Here is a 25,897-nt window from a genome sequence, read left to right on the forward strand (position 1 = left end):
CTTTTCAAATAAAATTTAAATATATTTTTATTTTTATTATTTATATCTAAAATACAGTTAAATTAAATTATCAATAATTATTTCTTAATACTCTTCAACAAATAAAATTAATTGAGGAGGACTATTTAATAATATTATCCTTCCAGAATGTATCATCTCAACATATGGATACTATATTTTGTTTTGTGCCTAATTAACCTTCTGTCCTCACAGCAATATAGTTTTAATGAATTCTATCATTTTAAAAGTGAGAAACAATTATATTCTGTCTTTCTGCTAAGTGGAAGAGTAGACTAAGTAACTCTTCTAACCCTAGAATGAAAGGCTGCTGAATATAATATGTATGAAAATATGTAAACACAGTTACATATATATTTTATTTAAATTGATACACTGTCTTTATCCCTCAACTTAATTATATATACCCTATAGTTAAGAATGATTGTTCTGAGTTGTATTTTTTGACCCAGCTACAGCCAAAAGGCCTTAGAAGTAATCTGCTAATGCTGAGAGGAACAGAAGACCCTAATCTGTTTTATCCTGAAGATACTTTGACAAGATTTTGTTGATACAATGGGAAAGAAGAGGAAAAAAAGAGGAAATAGGAATTCCATTTTAATAGCCATAAGGCAAATTCTATGGTGTGTAACTATTTGCTAAATGAAGGGGAAAGTTGCATGGTAAATACAAAGATGATGATTCTATAGCACTATTTGGCTTTGCTTTGTTTATTAGATGCATTTCTGAAGATTATTGACAATGGGAATTTATGTGTAATACTTTAAACAAAAGTCACATTCATCTATAATGTTCTTAGTAAAATGTTAAAGTTTTCTTTCTGTGCATTTTACAGGTTTAGCAATGTTTTTTTAACTTTTTGTTTTACAATAATTATAGTTTCATAAAAATATGTATAGTGAAGTCTCATACACCCTTTACTCGGCCTCCTCAGTATTAACTATTTGCATAACTATGGTACAAATTCAAACGCAGAAAAATGACATTGGTAAAATCCACTGGGCATGTTGTGTGTATGTAGCTCTATGAACTTATCATATATGTAGCTTAATGTAACTACCACCACAAAAGATATGTAACTGTATTATCATCAAAGCTCTCTCCTGCTCTTGATAGCCATATCCCTCTCTCCCAAATCCCAGTTCTAGCTACCACTTATCTATTCCTCATGTCTATAATTATGTTATTTGAAGAATGTTATATAAGTGAATCACACAGTATGCCTCCTTTTGAGATTGGCTTAAAGTTCATCTAAGCTATGTGTATCAATAATTTGTTCCTTTTTGTTGCTGAGTAGTATTTCAACACTTTCAATATACTTCTATTTTAAATATCACCATCTGCTGCCTTTAATGTACCCCCATGTCCAAAATTCATATGTTGAAATTCTAACCTCAGTACCTCAGAACATAACTGTATTTGGAGACAGGGCCTTCAAAGTAGTAATGAAGGTAAAATGAAGACAGGCTTCAGAATGAAATCAACCTTGCTGACACCTTATTCTTGGACTTCTAAACTCTAGAACTATAAGAAAATAAATTTCTGTTGTTTAAGCCACATAGTCTATGGCATTTGTTAAAGCAGAGCTAGCCAAAAAATACAATGTGTAAGAATAGTTTTATCTTTCTTTACAAATTGTCTCATATATATATGCTCATATATAACAATACTTTCTGCTATGAGACAATTCTTTGTGTGTCCACATAATTTATGAATGCTTTTCAAAGGGAGTTTTTAAAATCTCTGATGCTTTTACTCTGTCATGTACTGCAATAAATCATGTTTATGAGGGAGTTAAAGAAAATACACACTTATAAAAATCATAGGGGTATTCCTGCCTAACTATGTTGCAGTAAAAATCTATAGTGTTATGATGGGGGCATTTAACTGAAAGCAATTGGAGTTTTAAAAAAAGACAATGTGGGGCGCCTGGGTGGCGCAGTCGGTTAAGCGTCCGACTTCAGCCAGGTCACGATCTCGCGGTCCGTGAGTTCGAGCCCCGCGTCGGGCTCTGGGCTGGTGGCTCGGAGCCTGGAGCCTGTTTCCGATTCTGTGTCTCCCTCTCTCTCTGCCCCTCCCCCGTTCATGCTCTGTCTCTCTCTGTCCCAAAAATAAATAAAAAGTCTTAAAAAAAAAAAAAAGACAATGTAACTACTTTTTTACAAATGGTACCTAAAAACAGCATTTGGATTCATTTCTGGATATTTTTTTTTGCTCTTTTCAGAGTGGATAATAGTTAAACATGTTAGCTGTGATGTTTTTACAACATAGATATGCATTATAATTAATATTAATTCTTACTATTTGCTTTATTTGATATGGAAAAGAAATGGCACCATAAGTGGAATAACTAAATTTCAATTCACTTAGCAACATTTTTTTTATCTGATGTTTGTTGGTAAGTTAATATGGACTTGCTCATTCAGATGTATTTGTATAGGATTATATCAAAAGCAATGCATAAACATTAGAGAGAAGCCTTATATCTAATTAACCTTACTAAGTTACTAAATAACCTTACTAATAAAAAAATATCTTTCTGGACCTTAGGAAGCAGTAAGAACAACAACCAGAAAATCACTTCTTTGGCATATAGAGTATACAACCGCACCTCAGTGAATATAATTCCACCAGGGATATTATGCATCGAAAAGGAATTATGGGTTTGTTTAGAGAGAACAGCAGTGGAACTTACCATCTTGATCCGTGGTCACTGTAATAGCTGTGAATGGCTTGGGAGAAAAACTCAACTCAGAAACTCCATTCATGGCTTCTATTTCAAAGGTGTAATTCACGTGAGACACAAAGTCAAGTACTATCACGGAATTGTTGATGAGGCCAGAATGTCTTGGGATGAAGCGGAGTCCTCCACCACAGTCCTCACACTGGCTGGTATCTAAGCCACATTTCTTACAGATTACACTGTATGTGAGATCTTTTCTCCCTCCTGTGTCACTTGGTGGGCTCCATTCCAAAATAAGGGCTGTTTCATTGATGTTAAAAGCCACATTCCTAGGAGCTGAAGGTGGCCCTAGAGAAAAGCAATTAAAAAACAAATGTACATGTGTAGGACAATGAATGAGAGGGCGCTACCTTGAAAACTTAATCAATAAACATTTGTTTTTTATATTAGTTTGAGCTCTTTCTTCTAATGGGAACCATAAAGAAATATGGTGAAAAACATCTGATTGAGTCTAGTAAGAAAGGAATCTTAGGGGTGAAGATGGTCTATATCTTAACTTTTTGATATATGAATATGAGTATTTAATATCAAAGCCAAAGATCTCCAAAATATATGGTAATTATACTTTGAAAATTTGTTTACTGAAATATATAATAAGCAAACATTATTTAAATTATGTGATGATTTTAATTACGTCTTAATAATTATATCACCATTTTCAAAGTTTGAAAAATAATAACATACATATACAAAACATACTGTCTTCAGTCTTTCAGTCTTCATACTATACTCGGTATATAGATAAAACTCCCACTTATCACCTTTGACAATCCCTAAGGGTCTATTTCTTGTAGGTTGAGAAAAAAATTATAGGTTTTAGGTAGACAGAGTTTGGAAGAAGAGGAAGAGAAAGAGAAGTTGGAAGCAGCAGAAAGGCTTTTACTAAGGCCTTGCCAATTTCATGGAATAAAAGTATTATATGGATGGGATAAAGGAGGGTATACATAAGATATGGTGATTAGACTCTTTTCTCTCTATTTTTCCATATGGATCACACTGCATAGAGTACTTCATATCCTTTAACTACTCCAGTCTTTTCTTAAAATTGTGTCAATAAACTTTTACACTTATGTGAGTACTTCAAACCTCAGTTTGGTATTATTCATTGTACAAACATTAACCAATGGTCTGTTCAGTGTCAGGCACCACACTATATGTGAAATAATACAGAATCCTTTATCTAAGAGACTATGCTTTTTATAAATACTTTAAAAATAATTCATTGAATAAGTAACTAATGAAATAACATTCCTGCCATTCTTTAGAAAAAAATTAGCTTAAAGGAAATCTAAAACAATTCCTCAAATTTATGCTATCTAGAAAATTTGCTTAGATGATGGGAGGAAATTATCTACAACATTCTTTCCACAGGAAGAGATTAAAGTTTTGGGATAGGCTCCTTTTGGATTTCAAGATACAGTCATTACTCATGAAATAAATATTTTTAAGTGACTACTATGTGTCCTAGACACTCTGCTAGATCTTGGACTTACAGTGTGAATGTAATAGACATAATTATGATTTTGTTATTTACATTTTAGTTGAATGGCAGATAAACACACACATAAACAATAATAAAATTCAAGTTATAATAAGTGCAATTGAAAAATCAAAAGGAAAGGAGCTGAAATACACATTATCACGAGAACTAATCTGGAGAAACATTCTGAGAAACCCTCATGGACTTAGTGAGGAAGATGTCAGAGGAGTGAGAATACTAAGGGTAGAAGGTTCTTTAGTCAAGAAAGATCTTAAAATAGTCATGGAACTGGAAGGTAATCACTGTGGCTAGAATGCAAAAGGAAAAAGCAAGAAGTGAGGGTTTTTTTTTTTTTTTAAGTTTACTTTTGGTTTTGCTTTTTGTTTGTTTTTGTGTGTGTGTATGTTTTTAAGAGGGAGAGAGAACCAGTGGGGGAAGGGCAGAGGGAGAAGGGATAGAGGATCCAAAGCAGGCTCTGTGCTGACAGCAGACAGCCTGACGTGGGGCTTGAACTCATGAACCATAAGATCATGATCTGAGCCAAAATCAGATGCTTAACTGACTGAGACACCCAGGAGACCCAAGAAGTGAGTTTAAAGGAAGAAGAAAGGGTTGGATAACACAAAACCTCTAGGGTCATTAGAATGAGTCTGGACATTTTTCTATGTACAACAGAAACAGACTTACAGATTTAACATATGGAGGTAATGTGTTTTAAAAAAAAAACATTCCAGTTGCAGTGTAGGGAATAGTCTTAATAAGCATAGGGAACTTATTAGTAAGATCTGTCATACAGTGTTACAGTAGCATAACATTACTCATAAATGTGCATGACTATGTATTGGGTTTGAGATATTAAGAATTGTTATTTTATATTTTCCTTTTTGTTTTTGTTGGATCCTGATAAAAGCAACCTGATGGGTAGGGGCCTCAGCCATCTGTTTGTATATCACCTAAAGTCTGACCTAGAAATGGGGTGGTTAGCTTTTCTAAAAGGTTTCTGCATACTTTGCTTTATGCCATTTCATGTTCCAGAAAGTTGCAGAAACGTCTGTCTTCAGAAAGTAAAATATGGAAGGCATTACAAACTACAGCAAAGGGACACATGTTGCTTTTTGCCTCCAACCTAGACTTCGGCCTGGGAGATAAAGATTCATTATCATTATCATAAAAAGGTCTTCCTACAGAATGACATATTCATATTGTTGTTCTTTTCTCTTATTTATAATGGAAAACATGAATTATTATTCACTTATATTTTCATGAATAGGAAGAATGTTATCAATTATGTTATGGGTGTCTGCAAGTATATAACTGTCCGCCTGGAGATACTTTTAAAAAAAGGCAGACACCCTTCTTACTCAAGGGCCCTCATACCAATTTGCATGACGATTAAATAGCTTTTTAATTGCTGTTAAATTATGCCAGCTAAACTGTGATTTCATGCAAATATTAAGCTGTAATGACATGCAGTGAATCATTTACTAAGATTTAAAACTTGGAACAAAGAGAGACAATTAATTCTAATCCTCAGATTCAAGCAAATTATCTGTCACTGGGCTTTTATGAATGTGGCCTGATTGCTTTGTTATCATTTATAAATTATACAAAGATTATGTGACATTGGAAAAAAAAAACTGGTGCAATAACCCTTTTGGAGACATCTGTATAGAAAACTCTCAGGGATTTCCTTATGTTGATTTTTTTTCTTTAAAGGAAACAAGTAATTCACATAGAAGAAGAGACTTCACCCTCCAGATTGACTTCATAAGAGAAGGACAATTATTCTGATTTGCAACTAGCTGTTTTTCAAGTCCATCGTATATTAAACCTTACAATAAAACAATTTTACTTCTACTAGTGTATCTAGCAAGTATACTTTTAATCTTTTGCTTCAGTTTGCGTTCCCCTGTGACACGTTTAAAGAATAAAGGAATGTTATTTTAATAGCAACTTATGAAACAGCCTGGTGGCAGTACGATATATTCCCAGAAAAGCATCTGAGTCTACAGCCCCCATCTTCCTCTCAGTAGCAAAGGCCAGGTGGGCTATGATTTTTGTTTTATTTCATTTTATGTAAAAAAATTTAAAAATAGAACTGTATTTCCCAAAATATATCCTTTCAATATTTCTAGCCCCATGAGATGTCACACAAAAAATGAGCTTAGTTCTCAAATTAAGACTCCTCTGGTAGACTGACACTGAAACGAAAAATAATACAATTTGCTTTGCTTTGTTGAATCCAACATTTCTAAACATTTATTCATAGACCCTTATTTTCCAAGAAGCATCTACAGGAATACTAGCATTCTGCAGAACACTCTTAAAGGCTGACACTGAAGGACAGCAAACTTAAGGATCATATTTCAGTTACTACATCAATTGCTATAGATTTAGACACGATGATTATAATTGTAGAAATACAGTAACTCACAGATAAACATGGATCTTTTTCAAATTGACTCAAGACTAATTAGTCATCTACGATATAACTAGTTGTGTTTGCAGATGCATTTTCTAACCTTAAGAACAATGAAAATTTGATCCAAATAACTGAGAGTATCAAGTTATGGAAGCCTATTGTTTACTAAACTATATTTTATGAGTTAAGTTACTCCTTGGCAATAATTTAAATGTGTTTGTTAATTTTATGACTATCATGAATATAGTAGTATATGTCTCTAGAGGCAAGGGAAACAAAAGCAAACGGGACTATTGGGACTCCATCAAGATAAAAAGCTCCTACACAGTGAAGGAAACAATCAACAAAACTAAGAAGCAACCTATGGAATGGGGGAAGATATTTTCAAATTACATATATGATAAAGGGTTACTATCCAAAATCTATAAAGAATTCATCAAACTCAACACCCAAAAAACAAATAATCCAGTGAAGAAATGGGAAGAAGACATGAATAGACACTTTTCCAAAGAAGGCGTTCAATGGCTAACAGATACATGAGAAGATGCTCAATATCACTCATCATCAGGGAAATACAAACCAAAACTACAATGAAATGTCACCTCACACCTGTTAGAATGGCTAAAATTAACACAGGAAGTAAGTGTTGGCAAGGATGTGGAAAAAGGGAACCAACCCTCTTACATTATATTGGTGGGAATGCAAACTGGTGCAGCCACCCTATAATTTAATATGGAGGTTCCTCAAAAAGTTAAAAATAGAACTACCCTACAAACCAGAAACTACACTACTAGGTATTTATCCAAAGGATACAAAAATACTGATTCAAAGGGATACATGCACCCCAATGTTTATAGCAGGAGTATCAACACTAGCCAAATTCTGGAAAGAGCCCAAATGTCCACTGACTGTGGAATGCATGAAGATATATATATACACGTATATATATATATATATGTATATACGTATATATATATGTGTATATATATACACATACATATATATACACACACATAAATATACACACACATATATAAATACATAGATAGATATAGATAGATATAGATATAATAAATATATATCACATATATATACTCACACATACACAATGAAATATTACTCAGCCATCAAAAAGAATAAAATCTTGCAATTTGCAATGATTAGGATGGAGCTAGAGCATATTATGCTAAGTGAAATAAGTCAGTCAGAGAAAGACAAATATATGATTTCACTCATATGTGGAATTTAGGAAACAAAACAGATGACTGGGGGAAAAAAGAGACAGAAAAATCATAAAACAGACTCTTAACTATAGAGAACAAGCTGAGGGTTTCTGGGGGGTGGGGTGGGAGGATGGGTTAAATGGATATTAAGGAGGGCACTTGCTGTGATGAGCACCGGGTATTGTACGTGTACAAAATTCTACTATTGAAACTAATATTACACTGTATGTTAACTAACTAGAATTTGAATAAAAAGTAAAATAGGGGCACCTAGGTGGCTCAGTCGGTTGAGCATCTGACTTCAGCTCAGGTCATGATCTTGTGGTCCATGAATTCGAACCCCTCATTAGGCTCTGTGCTGACAGCTCAGATTTCGGAGCCTGCTTGGGATTCTATGTCTCCTTCTCTCTCTGCCCCTCACCTGCTCACACTCTGTCTCTCTCTCTCTCTCTCTCTCTCTCTGTAACATAAATAAACATCAAAAAAATGCATATAATAGTACAGTCACCTAATAAATGGGAATTTCTTTATATCTATGAGTTTACAAAGGAGAGAAAAATTGTTCTATGTTAATCTATGCCAAAAGGAACATTTAAAAAATATATTGAACCATCTAGAGATGTCTAGGTAAATAATTTTGCAAATGAGTAAACTGTAAAATATACTAAAGAAAGATAAACACATAGGAATAGTTCATATGAAAAAGTACATTTCTGTATTTTAATAATGTACTACAATATAGGTTGCCAGATTTGCATATGGACATAATTTAAAACTCTAAAAGCCATCTTACTCTTTGAATTATTGCTCTTAACTTTAACTTTTATCTATAGCCATATTATTAATCTAATGTCCTTCCTATATGATCTTTGGAAAATGTATTTAATAAGTGTATCTGTAAACAGAATTCTGTATTTTCCTACTCTAAGCCACTTGTGCTTAGTTTTGTGCTCTAAGTTTTGTTCACAAAATGTTTGTATATTTGGAAATAAATGGTAAGTAATCACAAACATGGAGCTTCAACCTCATTGGAGGGAAGATAAATCAATTTAGTCAGATAAAGCAATGAGGCCCAGGAAAGTACTATAATTATGTCAAGGTCATACAGTGTACTAATGGTAGGATGATCCCTAGGTCTTTTTATACTTAGATTTTTTTAACTCTACTACATGTATTCATCCTATAGGTAAAAAACACATGTGATATTAAAAGTATCTTATAGTGCTTTGCTTAGAGAGTATTGCCAAATACAAATTTTCAAAACATACAAATTAGAAATCTATTGCATTCTGATGGCAGGTTCTTGAATAATGTTATAGCATTTTTTAAATGTTTTTATTTATTTTTGAAGGAGAGAGAGAGAGCATGAGCAGGGGAGGAGAAGAGAGAGGGAGACACAGAATTCGAAGCAGGCTCCAGGCTCTAAGCTGCCAGCACAGAGCCTGATGTGGGGCTCGAACCCACAAACTGTGAGATCATGACCTGAGCCGAAGCCACATGCTCAACTGACTGAGCCACCCAGGTGCCCCGATCTTAAAGCATTTTAAAACAATTTTATATACAGAAGAGCAATTGAAAATTAAAATTTTAAGATAAATATTGCTCAAAATACAGCAGTGAGTACACTTCAAATTCTTTGTATTTCACGTATTTTCATTTTCTTCAATATGTTTGCACCTACTTCAGTAACGAAATCGACGTTCAAAATTAACACTTGCTATCCATTGAGGCACCTGGGTAGGTCAGTTGGCTGAACAGTTGACTCTTGATTTCGGTTCAGGTCATGATCTCACAGTCATGGGATCAAGCCCTGCATCAGGCTCTGTGCTGAGTGTGGAGTCTGCTTAGGATTCTCTCTCTCTCCTTCTCTCTCTGCCCCTCTCCCATGCACATTCTCTCTCTCTCTCTCTCTCTCTCAAAATAAATAAACTTACCAAAAAGAGAGAAAAAAAGACTTGCTATCCATTAACATTTTCATAGTACTGTGAATGGTGACTTAGATAATTCTTTTTAGATTCTCCATTACTTCTAAAACTCACAATTAAAGGAAACAAATGACAAAAATCTTATCGGCCAAATACCACTCACTTCCAGAATAAAAGCTAAACCTCTCAACCTTGTCACCACGTGTCTTCATAACCACGTCTCTTGCTCCCTTTTGCTGCATGTCAATGCTTTTGTACATGCTGTTCCTTTATGTCCTTTGTTCTGTGGAAGATTCCTACTCATCCTTCAGTTTCCAATTTAGGTGTTACCCACTTGTGGCATTTTCCTATTGGTGCTGAGGCAGAAATGAGCACTTTTATACTTTTATAGGTATGAATTTTTAAAATATAGCCAGCATCTTGAGCACTCATTTTGTTCTAAGATGTGTACTTCTTACTTCACATGATTTCATTCATCTCACAATAAACCCAAAAGGTAGTTATTCATCACCATTTATAGAAGATGTGACTAACACTTAACAAGGGTACATATTGCACTGAAATATTTGTATTACTGTGCACAAGTTTATCCTGGTCCAGCCTGATCCAAAGGCAGCATGTGCTTTTACTAAGGGGACAAATAGAATGCATGGCATTATGCAATCCTCCAATAATTATTTTTCAAATAGTGCAAATTTTGACAAATATTGGAGAATAGGAAGTTTGAGGTTATGATCTTTCCAAGATCCTGGTGTTATTGGTGAAGGATAGACTCATATAACTTGAAAATAAAGAAGTGGAAGGAAAGGACTATGTTACAGTAACTGAGATTAACTAACAAAGACCCATAAACAAAAAGGGCAGTCACCCATGTCTCTATCCATTGGGAAGGAACTTACAACTTCTCAAATTTTAAATTTGTTAAGAACTTTTAAATTCCTTAAAACACTTAAGAATTTGAAAAGTAAAAACTTGTGGCCCCAAATTTCTATGCTATAGAGCACAGATATAATTTTACCTGGGAAAAATTCCAAGAAATGGTTATCGGCCACCCTTATCAATTCAGAAAAACAAAAAAGGAAACCCATAGAATAACTAATTGTATGAATCACAGAAATGTATTATTGCTGTACAGGTCAAGAGTTAAATGGCAAAACCACATGTATGATAAAAGCACACTAAAATACAAATGAAATAATGAGAAGGCTGGCTTTGTGTCTTCTGAGTGAAATAGCATCCAGTTCCCTAATACCATAAAAAAAATTATGCACACCTACATGTAGCCTTTTCTGTGTTTGAGTCAATTATTTTTAATTAAACACTCATTAGAAATAGAAAAGAGAAATATGAAAAGACTAAGTACAGTCATAACTTGGGAGGGAAGATAAAACAATAAATGAATAGATTAAAGCAAATTAATAACCTTTCTCAAAATGTATAACACTGTGAAGATAATAATGAATGCTTCTTTTCCAATTATGGATGCTTCTTGGTAACTGGTTTGTTTTGTACAAGTAGATGATACTGAATGGTACAATATTTTCTGGATTCCAACTGTTAGAGGCCTGAGAGCAAGTGGTAACTCAATTCTCCAGCATCAGCAGAATGACCACTTAATATCTCTTTCTATAGAGGAACCTCTCCCAGGTGATTTGGTAAAAGAACCTCCACAGAAATAAAGATTAAATTATCTGCATTTAGGAAACTCTATGAAGCTCAAAAGATATCCTACATCAGTGATCAGTACTGGGGAAACTGGGATTCATTGCATACAGGTATTTATTCCATAACGTAAGGATCATTTTAATTTTAAAAATATACCATTGCAATACATTGAGTGAATTAGAGCTATTTTCTATAGTAAGACAAGAATATAACATAGCCTTCTAGAAGTAAGAAAATCCACCTTTGCAACTTCTCCCATTCTAGTGTCTGCAAGTTGTGCTTCCTACATTGTGCTTACAATGAGCCACCTGAACAATTAGTTGCACTTTTGTATTTCACTTGTGAGGTGGAAAAGCAAGGAACCAGAATCGTTTTCTCCATGCAAAACATGCTTAGGAAAAAGAGAAGAAGAAAACTGAAAGATATGGGAAAAATAAAGAGAAAGCAAGCACAGTGGGGGTCCCTGGGTGCGAAATCCTGTACCCACCCAGAAGTAGGGGACATGAGTCGGGCAGCACAAATGAAGAACACCTGTTGCATCTCAACACACTACTTGTTCTACTCAAAATAAGAATGAGAGATAATTACTTAAAAAAAATTTTTTTTAATGTTTATTTATTTTCGAGAGAGAGGGAGCGTGAACAGGGGAGGGGCAAAGAGAGAGACATACACACACACACAGAATCTGAAGCAGGCTCCAGGATCTGAGCTGTCAGCACAGAGCCCGATGCGGGGCTGGAACTCACAAACTGCGAGATCATGACCTGAGCCAAAGTCAGATGCTTAACCAACTGAGCCACCCTGGCGCACCGAGAGATAATTACTTTTTAAAGTTGCAGATTATTCCAGCAATAAAGAAGCGATTTTACAATATTAGCCTTATAGAAAAAGTAAATTCAACTTTTGTAAGTTTATGTCACTCCTCATCACTGTATGTCAAATACAAAGACACAAAACCATGGAGTTTGCCTTTATATTAAGAATGAAGTTTGAAAAAACTGTGTTTACTCCTAAGATACTTGATTCATATTTAGAAGACGAAAAAAAACAGAGAAATCCTTAATGATGTCCATTAGAATTACATATATATATATATATATATATATATATATATATATATGATTTACATTTTACGTTTTGAACCTTTCTAAGTGGGTAACACAAATGTTTGCTGAATGTGTTAATCTTCCAGCATCTGTTTGGAAGCTTTTAAAAAATCCTATTGATTTAAACACAAGAGAAACAGCAAAGTAAAAATGCTATGACAGTGTAATTATATTATGTCTAACTTTTCATGCAACCATGTATTAGACCCTCACTTCATTTCTCTTGACCCCTTCATGCTCTCTGCCTTTCCTGCTGGACAAGTACTTTCTTGGTAATTCTTATTTTCTTTTGTGTCTTTAACCTCAGTGAGTACTTTTCCCTTCTGGCCTAGAAAAGCCTTAGATGGTTATTTTGATAACAGATTTCTTGGCAGGCAGCTGCGTCTCCTGTGCTCTCAACTGCTCTCAAGGCAGCCCTAATTGACCAAGATCTGACATGAAGAAGTGTCCTCCACAGTTCATCCTTCAAAGTACAGAATATACATTAATTAGTCACCTGGGAAATAAAGTTAAGGGTTTATGAAGTAGATTAAAAATTCAGAGAAAACATTTTGGTATTTCATTTTAAATTTCTTATTCACAATTTCTTTTATGTATTTTGTAGTTCAAGCAAAAACGACATAAGGAGTTTTTAAAAATCAAGAAGGCCTAAGCTTGCAAGTATGTTGCTGATATAACTGGTTAGTAGGGCTGTTTGAGAGATCCTAATTTAGTTAAAATTAGAGAGGCATAGGAGCACCTGGGTGGCTCAGTCTGTTAAGCTTCTGACTTCAGATCAGGTCATGATCTCGTGGCTCGGCTAGTGAGTTTGAACCCTGCGTTGGGCTCTGTGCTGACAAGTCAGAGCCTGGAGCCTGCTTCAGATTCTGTGTCTCCCTCTCTCTCTGCCCCTCCCCTGCTTGTGCTCACGTGCTCTCTCTCTCTCTCTCTTGCAAGAATAAATAAACATTAAAAAAAAATAGAGATGGAGAAAAACAGGCCAGGGCAGGATTTTTAATGTCCTTGGATTGACTTACAATTTGGCAAATGGAGGTTGGGCTTTGAAAGACCATAGGAGGAAGTGGTAATACAATCAAGGTTTATTTTTGTTTCTAATAGTTTGGAATATTTGGAGGTATAGAAGGCTAAAGGAAGGGGACTAGCCAGGATATTATTAAATTAGCCCAAGGGTGAGTTGAAGCCCTCAACTAAAAGGATAGGGCCAGGAAATAACAGGAAGGAATGGACTGAAGAAATGCTAAGAGGCAGAACTGATAGTACTTGTGTCTACAATATTGATAGGACATATTAAAGTCTGGGCAAGAATTATGATTCCAAGCTTTCTGGTTTAGATGCATGGACAGATGAGGATTCCCCAGGACAAGGACATAAAGCTGGGGTGGATGAGAAGGCTGAGAGACAAAGCAGTCAACTGACTTTTGCAGGTTGAGCTTGAAATTATTAGTCTACTCCTTCAACAAACAAATAAATTCTAAATAAATTTCAGAACCTAGTGCCTAGTGCCTACATACTATTATTAGTGCTGGAGAACAGGAGAGAAAGAACATCCATGATCTCATGGGTCTTATAGTCTAGTGGGGCTAGAACAACAATAAACAAAGAAGGAAATGCACAAATAAATCAGAAATTTCAAAGACTGTTATAATCCATAAAAAATAAAAAGTCACAGGGGAGCCTGGGTGGCTCAGTTGGTTAAGCATCTGACTCTTGATTTTGGCTCAGGTCATGATCTCGTGGTTCATAAGTTCAAGCCACATCAAGCTCTGGGCTGATGGTACAGAATCTGCTTGGGATTCTCCTTCTCCCTCTCTTTCTGTCCCTCCCACATGCTTTCTCTCTCTCTCTCTCTCTCTCTCTCTCTCTCTCTCTCTCTCACAAAAAAAATAATAATTTTTTTAATCTTTAAAAAAAAGTGACATTAAAAAGAGTACTGGGAGGAATTCTATTTTTGAACGGTTGGTCAGGAAGTGCTTGTCCTAAGAGCTGGTATTTGAGCCTGAATGGCAAAAAGAAAACAGCCATAAGAAGACTTTGAGGGAGAGTATTTCAAGTAAAAGAAACTGCTGGCACCAAGGATGAGAACAAGCTCAGAATCTTGGACCATGAGATCAATAACCAAAGGGAATATGGTATTATGTAAGGTCAGACATTTGGGCAGGTTTCTATAGGACATATAGGTTGTCAAATCCCACAATTAGTTCGCTAGACAACTTTGGACTTAGGAGAAAAGACTAGGATATGAATAAAAATATAGGCACCATCCATTTAAAGGTAGTATTTGAAGTCATGAGAATGAGCACATTGAAAAGATAAGAAAGCAAATAAAGGAACATGAGGAAAATTAATATTTAACAGGTAAGGAAAAGAAGAGAAACTATCAATGGTGACAAATACAATGGTGAGAAAATTAGAAGGGTGAACAGGTCCTAGAATGAAAGGAAACAGAGAGTTTCAAACAACAGAGTTAAATACCATGAATAGCAGGACAAAAACATTACTTAAACAAAATGGCAAAGATAATTGGTGAATTTTTCTTACATATTTTATGTGAAGTGGTAGGGAAAAAATCTAATTGCTCTCCTAGAGTGAAGAGCAAAAATCTTAATACAGTAGAGTAAAAAGCAAATAAAAAATGGAGAAGTAACCATAGCCAATAAAGCCTGCTTTAACAAGATTATATTTTTTGTGGAGAAAAAATTTTAGACTTGGAGTATTCTTTTAATGATAGAAATTCAAATATAGGTTGTGAGGAAGGAGTTAGTGGAAACTAAAGGGCAAAGAAGGAAACTACAATAGCCATGTCCAATAGGTTGAGGATCAGGTCACTCTTCTGCCCACCACCATTGGAAGAATTAACTTTGAATATAAGGCATCATTTTTTTTCATTGTAACCACTTGTTTATGGGGACACCACTTCAAAGAAGATAGATGGATGATGAAAAGCATATGAAAAGGCGCTCCACATTACATGTCAACAGGGAAAAAATACAAATTAAAACAACAATGAGATTCTACTATACACCTAATAGAAATGGTCAAAGTCCAGAATACTGACATCACCAAATGATGGCAAGGATGTGGAGCATCAGGAACTCTCATTCTTTATTGGTAGGAATACAAAATGGTAGTTTGGTAGTTTCTTAACAAAATTAAACATACTCCTACCATATAACCCAGCAATCACACTCCTTAGTATCTACCCTAAAGTGAAAACTTATGTCCACACAAAAACCTCCACATGCACATTTACAGCAGCTTATTCATAACTGTCAAAACTGGGAAGCAACCAAGTTGTCCTGCAGGAAGTAAATAAGTAAGTAAACTATGTCACATCCAGACAATGGAATATTATTCAGTTATTCAGCACTAAAAAGAAATGAGCTATCTGGCCATGGAAGACATGGAGGAATCTTAAATGCATATTACTAAGTGAAAGAAGCCATACTGTATGATTCCAACTATATGACATTCTGGAAAAGGCAAAAGGTATGGAGACAGTAAAAAGATAAGTGGTATCCAGAAGTTAGGGGGTAGAAGGTATGGATAGGTGGGGCACGGAGGTGTTTTAGGGCATTGAAAATAGTCTGTAAGATACTTCAATGATGGATACATGCCCTTACACATTTTCCAAACCCATGGAATGTATGACACCAAGAGTGAACTCTCATGTAAACTGTAGACTTTACATGATTAGGATATGTCAATGTAGGTTCATCAATTGTAGAAATGTACCATTTTGGTAGAAGATGCTGATAATAGGGAATGCTATGCATATCTAGGAGCAGGGAAATTTATGGGAAATTTCTACATTTTCTCTTAGTTTTGTTGTGAATCTCAAACTGCTCTAAAAGAATAAAATCTTAATACAACTTTTTATGTGAATAAATCTTACATATGATGTGTCTCAAGATTATGAAATAAAAAGATACCTATCTCTACATTGAAAATGCAAAGAAATCATAAAAACTCTTAATGGTGAAATTACATTTTTAAGGGTTGCTGTTACAGTTTTGATGATGGCACTAAGGAGCAGTGGAAGACTTCTTACAGTCCTTAAAAATCATATCAATTATATGATCACATACTATACCTATATATAAAATCTTTCCCTAGTAGGCCATTTACTAGCCAAATGTCCTGGTTTATCATTTCCAACATTTCAGTCCTTCACTTTCTTTTAAACTCATACATTTAAAATCTCTATGCCTCTGATACTAAGGGAAAATATGCCTCCTTTTAAATCCCTAAAAAATTCTCTGAATGCAGTTTCAAATGCTAAGACTGACAAAAATCCCAGAAAGTGAAGGCACTGACTGCTTAACTAACCCAAATTCTGCCCTTTAGATAATACACTACTGGAACAAAGGTGATAAAGAATGTCTAATTCATAGATACATGATATAGCAGTTAAGAAAGCAAGTATCTATTAAAATGTGGCTATTGTTTGTGATTAATGAAAGATAGGAAAGGCTGATTGCTTGATTCTTGGCCTCAAATGTTCTAGATCTCAGTGAACTTATCCTGGTCCTCTTAAGTCTGATTTTCAATGACCTCCTGCCTTGTCATTTTCTGATTTTTCTTCCCTAACAATCTAAGTTTATGATATTTAGGAGTAATGATACTTGGGAGTTTATGCTCCTTACCTTTTCTGTATATATTGTAATAACTGTTGGGGTCTCTCACCCTAGTCAGACTGTATTTCAGAAAACCTGCCTATTAGATAGGCAATGGAGGTACAGGACTTAATGTATTTTGTGAAAAGGTCAAGAATTCAGTATATACATATTTTCAGTTTGTAGGAATGCAGATGATGGAATCCATGAGCCTAGTATAGTAGTATCAACCATAAACTGTGTAATAGTTTGAATACTAGCTGATCAAAACCTATTTCAAAATGAACTGTAAAAGAACAGCTTTCTGTGCTAAACAAACATGTATGTAGCACCTACTATGTGCTAGGTATTGTTCTTAGCACTTTTCAGCTACTAACTTATTTAATCATTGTAACTACAGAATGAGTTACATACTGTTATTAATAACAGTACTGTTATTATCACTATGCATGAGATAAATGAGGCGAAGAGAATTTGCCCAAGGTTACATAGTCATGATGTACCAACACCGAGAATCATGCACAGATAATTTGACTCAAAGATGGTGAGCTTAAATACACTATGCTAAGTCTTTGTTATAACATCACACAGAAGTCCTTGAGGAAGTAACACAGAGAAGCCTTGAGAGGGGAGCCTCCTAGGGCTTGACTAGGGAGATCTGACTAAAGCTTTCACCTCTTTTAGGAGGGTCTTCTCTTTCAATTTTTGATGCCAACCTCTATGCCATTCTCTAAAACTCTGCCCAACAATAACCAGTATCAAACCTTTCTCTGCTTCCGCTTGGATAGCTGTGACTAGCATTGTCACAATGAGCGCCAGGTGATGTATGACATTGTGGAATCACTATATTGCACCCCTAAAACTAATGTAACACTGTATGTTAACTATACTGGAATTAAAATGAAATGAAATGAAATGAAATGAAATGAAATGAAATGAACTGAAATGAAATGAAATAAAATAAAATAAATCCATCATGAACAAGACATTAATAAAGATGGCAAAAGATCAGACAATTACAGTTCCCTGGCAAATGATATCTACTGATTAAAATGAAATTAAAACATACAAAAGATAAAAAAGGAAAAACATATAAAGATAATTTGTATACCAAGGATAAAAAAGGAAATATATTTAAAAGAAATAACCCTTAAAAACATAAATACAAAGCTGATAAGTACACATCTCTGATTCAATGACTGACTTGTTTACCAGCTTCATAGACCATGTTGCATCCAATATTTATTTATTTAACCAGACTCTGACTCCAAAGAACTGCAAGTCTACCCTGCTACCTTACTGAAGGGTATTCCTTCAATTTGTCAATTGTCTATTTATGGCCTCCTAAGAATAAAAAGAAAAATTATCACTCACCTACAAAGTTCCACCCAGTTTCCAATACATGTTTTGAGAAATACTTGCCTAGCAGTACTGTACCCATATGAAATACCACCATTTACCTAAGTTGAAGTATGCTGTCCACAATATAATAATATACAGTAACCATGCAAGGAGGTTTTTTGTGTATAGTAACAGCAAGATTTTCCTACTAAAAACTATTTCCATAATTAGATAAGAAAAATATATTTTGAATTTTCCTCTTCCTATTTATTAAGTTAAAATATATTCCAATGAAAAAATGCCAAGTAGTAATCTCCCAGGCTACAATTTTCTGAAGAAAATGGTCACTCAGTATTCACAATCAGAAGGCAAAATTTACATCTGCTAATGAATGTGTTACATTTTTATTAAATGGGTTCTACACAAATATTTTATATTAAAGTCTGTAGTAATGAAGATAAATCTACAAACTGCATCAGTTAAAAGAAATGAGACATCACCATCGTCTCTAAGGGATATTTAACATTATATAATTCTCAATCTATTTTTGCCTTTATGGAATTGGATAAGATAAGCAATAGTTTGGCACCAATTCATCAAACAGAAGGGCAAATTTTCACTATAATATCTTATTTATGTATTTAACAAGACTTTTATAGCTATCTAAGAGGTGACATTTTACTTTTGCATAGCTTAGCAATGCATTAATAGGCTTCATTTTACTTTTTAAATGTAAACTATATTTCACAATACTTTATAATAAAAGAGTACAAATAATTTAAAACTCTCAGCGCATGCATTAAAATAACCTTCACATTTAAATTTAATATTCTGTTGGTTTCAACCCCAAAACTGGAGAGAATGTGAGAGGTGAAATGTGGACAAACCAAAAAATACCTTCCCTTAAAGACAAATGTCAAGGAAAACTAGAACTTTTCTGCAAAACAATAGCACAATGACTTTAAAAGTTCTGTCTGAAAGCCCCACCGCTCCCCAACACACATAGTAAACTTGATGGTCCTAAATTGATGTGCCTTAAAATGGATAAGGGTGAAGCAAAGAACAAGTTTTGCTTATAAATTCTTGGGTAGCCTTAAACTGCTTTAACCTCCTAAGGACAGACTAAGGTTCGGGAAAATTTTCAGGGTCTCAGACCAGCACTGGGATTTGCATGTCATGGGTCAACGTGAATTCTGAGGAATAAACACTTTCTTTGCAGGCAGATGAAAAGCAATTATGCTGAGAAGAAAGAGAAACTTTCTTCTTCATTGCTATCAAAGACAAAAAACACTGTTGCTACAGGATTTTGTATATCTTTTTAAAAAACAATTTAGAATAAAGGGACCAAAAGGGTTGAAAACAGGATTTCCAAATGCAAAATGTGTAGACTTACTGGTACATGCCATAGAAGGTGGGTCTTTTTCAGCTCGGAAGTAACCTTTTTCACACTGACAGACAGAAGTTGCTTCCATGTAAGTTAAACTGTGTGGAGGGCATTTAGAACATTTTGTGTTCCCAGCAAATGCTTTATAGAATCCTGGTCTGCAAGCTGTAAAAACAGGAAAAATAATTTTTGTTATTATTTCCAGAGTTCATTTGCACATGTACAACATACTTTAATTTATACACACTTTAATCTCAGAGTTCTGGGTCACACATATACAGAAGAGTCAATATATGGTAACATTTAATGAAATTAGTTATTCAAAATTAGTAATATAATGGTAACTTCACATTTCAGCTCAGGATGCTAATTTTAGAAAGCATACCTGAAACAAACATATACAAAATAAACTGTCTACCAGAGCATAGGGATGCCCTTAAACTGGCAGTAAGGGAAATGATTTTGTGTAGTTCTCAGAGATAGCACTAAATAACATTGAATCACACTGTTTAAAATGTATTTGCATTCTGTTTCTTCTTCAGTCCTTCTGAGTACTAAAGGAAAAAGTCCTAGTGTGGTGCTGGTATATCTTAACACGTGCCCTATCGGTGCTTTTTATTTTTTTAACAAAAGGAAAGCTGGCCTTATGTTCAGAGTTTAGCAAGATCTACGTATAGTTTGATAACATTGTTTTATTTTTATCATGTTTGTTTTTATTTTTTTTTTTAATGTTTATTTATTTTTGAGACAGAAAGACACAGCATGAGCAGGTAAGGGGCAGAGAGAGAGGGAGGCACAGAATGTGAAGCAGGCTCCAGGCTCTGAGGTGTCAGCACAGAGCCCGATGTGGGGCTCGAACCCACGAACTGTGAGATCATGACCTGAGCCGAAGTCAGACGCTTAACCGACTGAGCCACCCAGGCGCCCCATGTTTGTTTTTATTTTTTATGGCAAAATTTTTTTTCTGTTTATTATACTGAAATACATTCATTTAAAAATTTTGAACTAATTTCGAAAGTAGGTAGACAAAATATTGAGTAAATAAAGTATATGTACTATACACATATGGCAAGAACCATGAAAATGTAACCAAATGAGTAAATTAAAAAAAAATTTTTTTTACATTTATTTATTATTGAGAGACAGAGAGAGACAGAGCACAAGCAGGGGAGGGGCCGAGAGACGGGGAGACACAGAATGTGAAGCAGGCTCGAGGCTCCAAGCTGTCAGCACAGAGCCCAATGTGGGGCTCGAACTCACGGACTGTGAGATCATGACCTGAGCTAAAGTCAGACGCTCAACCGACTGAGCCACCCAGGTGCCCCCAAATAAGTAAATTAAAAAAAAATCACTATGTGATGAAATGTTCTATTGGACCTCATTCGCTCTTTGCTTATTAAATCCATGTTGTCGTTTACAGTGTACATGTTCACAGGAATGGAGGCTCTAAAAAAAGGATTCTATGCTAAGTATGCAGCCAAGGTCCTGAAGGAGGAGCGGGTAGTCTTAGTTGTTTCTGGTCTCAAACAAACCACGGCTGATTAGTTTCTAAATTAACACTGTTAGGGGCACCTGGGTGGTTCAGTCGGTTGAGCCTCCAGCTTAGGCTCAGGTCATGACATTGCGGTTTATGAGTTCAAGCCCCACATCAGGCTCTCTGCTGTCAGCACAGAGTCCCTTCGGATCTTCTGTACCCCTCTCTCTGCCCCTTCCCTGCTTGTGATCTTTCAAAATTAAACATTAAAATATTTATATATAAACACTGCTAAACAAAATAAAGTAAGAATAATGTATTATGTGTTTTAAAAATGTTTTAAAACTTTTTTTAATTCAATTCATTTTCACAAAATCCTCTTTTTAGAAATACACAAGAATCTTAACAATAATCTCTTAATAAGGTTTCCGCTTATATATTCAGGAGAGAAAGAAAAAAATGCCACTTATTTTTTTTAGGTAAATTTAATGAATCCCCCCAAAAAAACTATGTGTCTTTCTCTAGGTACATTTTGATGAATATTCCTACAGATCTAAATGACTGCAATTCAACTTATACCAGTAGTATACTATGCACCAGTGACTCATCCTCTAGGAGGGCATAAACCACAAGATGTGCATGTACATGCACACACACACGCATTTGCTGTAAATGGATTATTTTGGATAGTTAATGTTTCCTTTTATAATAACATTTATCATAAATTACCTAGCAATTCAATAGAAGTAAAATGATCAATTCTGTACAGTAAAATTACTATTAAAAATTTGGTTATTCACTATCAATGAAGCTCTAAGTGGTGATACATAATAAATATCAACCACAGTCCATTCTCTAACTAGCTGATAAATTAATACTATGTCACTAATCAATAAAAACACCGTATCATTAAAATATTTCTCTAAGCCTGTCAAAATTTAGACTATGTAAATAATGTATAATTAACCCTGGATCCAGCTTGAGGGTTAACCATCCTGTTACCTGTTTCCTTTTTTATTTCTTTTGAGAGAGAGAGAGAGAGAGAGGAGAGAGAATGAGGAAGGGCACATATGAGCGGGGGAGGAATAGAGAGAAGGAAAGAGAGAGAATCCCAAGCAGGTTCAATGCTATCAGGGCAGAGCTCCATGCTGGGCTCGAACTCACAAACTGTGAAATCATGACCTGAGCCAAAACCAGAGCCAGGTGCCTAACCAACTGAGCCATCCAGTGGCGCTTCTGTTACTCTTTTCAACAGCACCATGACATGTACTTGTATAATGGCTGAAGGCTCTAAAGGACAGACTGGTAACACTGATTATCATAAAGTAGGTGTTCAATACATTTTCTTTTTTTTGCACTGAACTGAACAGAGTGTGAGTACTCTGTTAACTGAGTCTGCAGGAGCAGACGATTATACATTTCTACTTAGCGCATGTTCTGATCATAGCATAATTCATCTTACCAAAAATTTAGGGTTTTGTTTTTTGTTTTTTTGCTTTACTGTAAGAGATGGAAGAAGTGAGTAAAGATATAGAAAGTGATTCAACTGCAGCTCAAAACTAATTATTCTAATACCTCCAGATGAGCTGGCTATAAAACAAAACAAATCTTTTCCATTTGAAATTATTATCCACATGAAGTTGAAAATTTTATCACCACAAAAAATACAAATACAAGTTGCATATTGGTACTGCCACTCTCAAACTTATCTCTCATTTGAATACACATAAAAATTTCCTTTAAAAATTTTAAAACGTTGAACTTATAAAAACACATTTGAATTATTAAAATATTACTCACCTTAATATTAAGGTTTCATATAATATTTCATTTAAAAACAATGGATAATGCTGTTAAAAATGTTAGAAAGCCATTGTTCTAGGTAGTCACATTCTCTTTATGTAGTATGCAGTAATGGCACACAACATATACTTCTCTTTTAGCTTGAATCATATTAGATTATAACTACTTTGTGACGTTTATCACCTCAATTTCTTGTAACTGCCACAAGCCAGACATGGGCATATATCCATAATGCTTAGCATATTTCAAGTATATATTTAGAGTTTACAGAGGTTTGAAAAATTTAATGAGTAAATGAATAAATAATTCACTAATGTCTAGTATGAAATTACTAGAACTCTAAATGCAATAAACATTCTATATATTCATTCAGTTAGTGATTCTAGATTTTGTTTGTATTTCTGTTACAAATGAAATATCAGTACCTAAGTCTTAAGAACTTTTAAATTGTTTTCTTCTTCTCTATCACTTTTTAATTTATCTACTTATAGGGAATGTAAAATTCATTTCCAAAAACAAACCACTGTAGATAAGAGTATTTTCCAATGTATGTCAGTACTGCATGTGTTTGATATTTCTATTAATTTGTAAGAGCTGTGTATTAGCAATATTACAGTTATATTTATTGTTTTTATGTACATTTTTCTATCCATTTTATGACTTTTGCATAAAAAGAAAGATAATAATCCCATTCATTATAGCGTCAAGAACAATGAAATACGTTGGAATAAATTCAACCAAGACGTGAAATATGTATATGGTGAAAATTACAAAACTTTGATGAAAGAAACTGAAGAAGACACAAATGAAAAGACATTCCATGTTCATGGATCAGAAGAATTAATTGTTAAAATGTCCATACTACCCAAAGTCATTTATGTATTCAATGCAAGTCCTATCAAAATTCTAATGACATTTTCCACAGATACAGAAAAAAAATTCCTAAAATCTGTATGGAACGACAACAACCACAACAACAAACCCTCCAACAGCCAAAGCAATTTGGAAACCAACCAACAAACAAACAAAACTGGAGGCATCACACTCCCTGATTCCAAACTATAATGAAATCTATAGTCATCAAAGCAGTAAGTTACTGGCATAAGAATACAAACAGACCAATGGAACAGAACAGAGAGACCAGAAATAAATTCTTTCATATATGGTCAACTAATCTTTAAATTTTTTTTTTTTAACGTTTATTTATTTTTTTGGGACAGAGAGAGACAGAGCATGAACGGGGGAGGGGCAGAGAGAGAGGGAGACACAGAATCAGAAACAGGCTCCAGGCTCTGAGCCATCAGCCCAGAGCCCGACGCGGGGCTCGAATTCACGGACCGGGAGATCGTGACCTGGCTGAAGTCGGACGCTCAACCGACTGCGCCACCCAGGTGCCCCTATGGTCAACTAATCTTTAACAAGGGAACCAAGAATATGCAATAGGGAAAGGATAGTATTTTCAATAAATTGCATTGGGAAAACTAGAAACCACAAAGCGAAGAATGAAATTGGATCCCTATCTCGCACCACTCACAAAAATTAACTTGAAATAGCTTAAAGATATATTAAATATAAGACCTGGAACTATAAAACTCCTAGAAGAAATAATAGGGAAAAGCTCCCTGATGTTGGTTTTAGCAAAGATTTTTTGGATAGGACAACAAAAGCAGAAGCAACAAAAGTAAAAATCAACAAATAGGACTACATTAAACTTAAAAGCTTCTGCACACCAAAAGAAACAAGCAACAAAATGAAAAGGCAAACCATTTATTTGATAAGATGTTAATATTCAAAATTTATAAAGAATACATGCAACTCAACAACAAAAAAGTAATTGGATTAAAAAATGACTATAGGAACTGAATAGACATTTCCCCCAAAAAGACATCCAAATGGCCAACAGACACATGAAAAGATGCTCAACATCATTAACCACCAGAAAAACACAAATCAAAACCATAATGAGATATTACTTCATATTTGCTAGAATGGCTATTATCAAAGAGACAAAAAAATAACAAGTGTTAGTGAGGCTGTGGAGAAAAAGGAACTCTTCTGCATTGTTGATGGGAACATAAATTATTTAAGCCACTATGGGAAACAGTATAGTTTCTCAAAAAATGAATAGAATTACCATAGGATCCAGTAATCCCACTTCTGAGTATTTATCCAAAGGAAATGAAAACAGGGTATCAAAAAGATAACTGCACTCTCGTATTTATTGCAGCATTATTCACAACAGCCAAGATACAGAAACAACCTAAGTGCTTTCCAACAGATGAATGGATAAAGAAGTTCTATAATGATTCTACTTTTTAGTTTCCTTCCATAATATTATAACCTTATTATGTAAATCTGTATTTCTTGTACTACTGCATTCATCTCATATGCTTGCCTCTGCTTTCTCCTTGCTCAAATCTGTGCCATAGTTACTACCAGTTACATTACTAAATCGTAGAGATGACCATGCTGCTGTCTATTGTCAAAAAAGTAGGAGTTGGCAAACATTGCCCTTTGGCCAAATCTGTCCTAGCCCTTGGTTTGGTAAAGCTTGTGAGCTAAGAATAGCTTATGGATTTTTAAATGATTACATAGGTACATGGTAACATTGATTTTGACTCTTGGCCTGCAAAGCCTAAAATGTATACCACCTGGCCCTTTACGGAACATGTTTGTTAACACCTGGTCTCTAGCATAAAG

The 25,897-nt window shown here is 34.6% G+C and overlaps 1 protein-coding gene across 4 annotated transcripts in view; it reads right to left on the reverse strand.

Moving 5' to 3' along the window:
- Positions 1-25,897, reverse strand: part of EPHA6 (EPH receptor A6) — an 889,565-nt gene that overhangs the window by 496,891 nt on the left and 366,777 nt on the right. For all 4 annotated transcript variants that reach the window (XM_025913797.2, XM_086675668.1, XM_086675669.1 and 1 more), the window contains 2 exons: positions 19,930-20,085; positions 2,714-3,049 (listed from right to left, as the gene is read on the reverse strand). In XM_025913797.2, coding sequence (XP_025769582.2) covers positions 2,714-3,049; positions 19,930-20,085 — 492 coding nt within the window. The remainder of the gene's footprint in view (positions 1-2,713; positions 3,050-19,929; positions 20,086-25,897) is intronic.

This window comes from Puma concolor, chromosome C2 (genome assembly GCF_028749965.1).
Source record: "Puma concolor isolate L17-30 chromosome C2, mPumCon1.1.hap2, whole genome shotgun sequence".
In the NCBI taxonomy this organism is placed as follows: domain Eukaryota; kingdom Metazoa; phylum Chordata; class Mammalia; order Carnivora; family Felidae; genus Puma; species Puma concolor.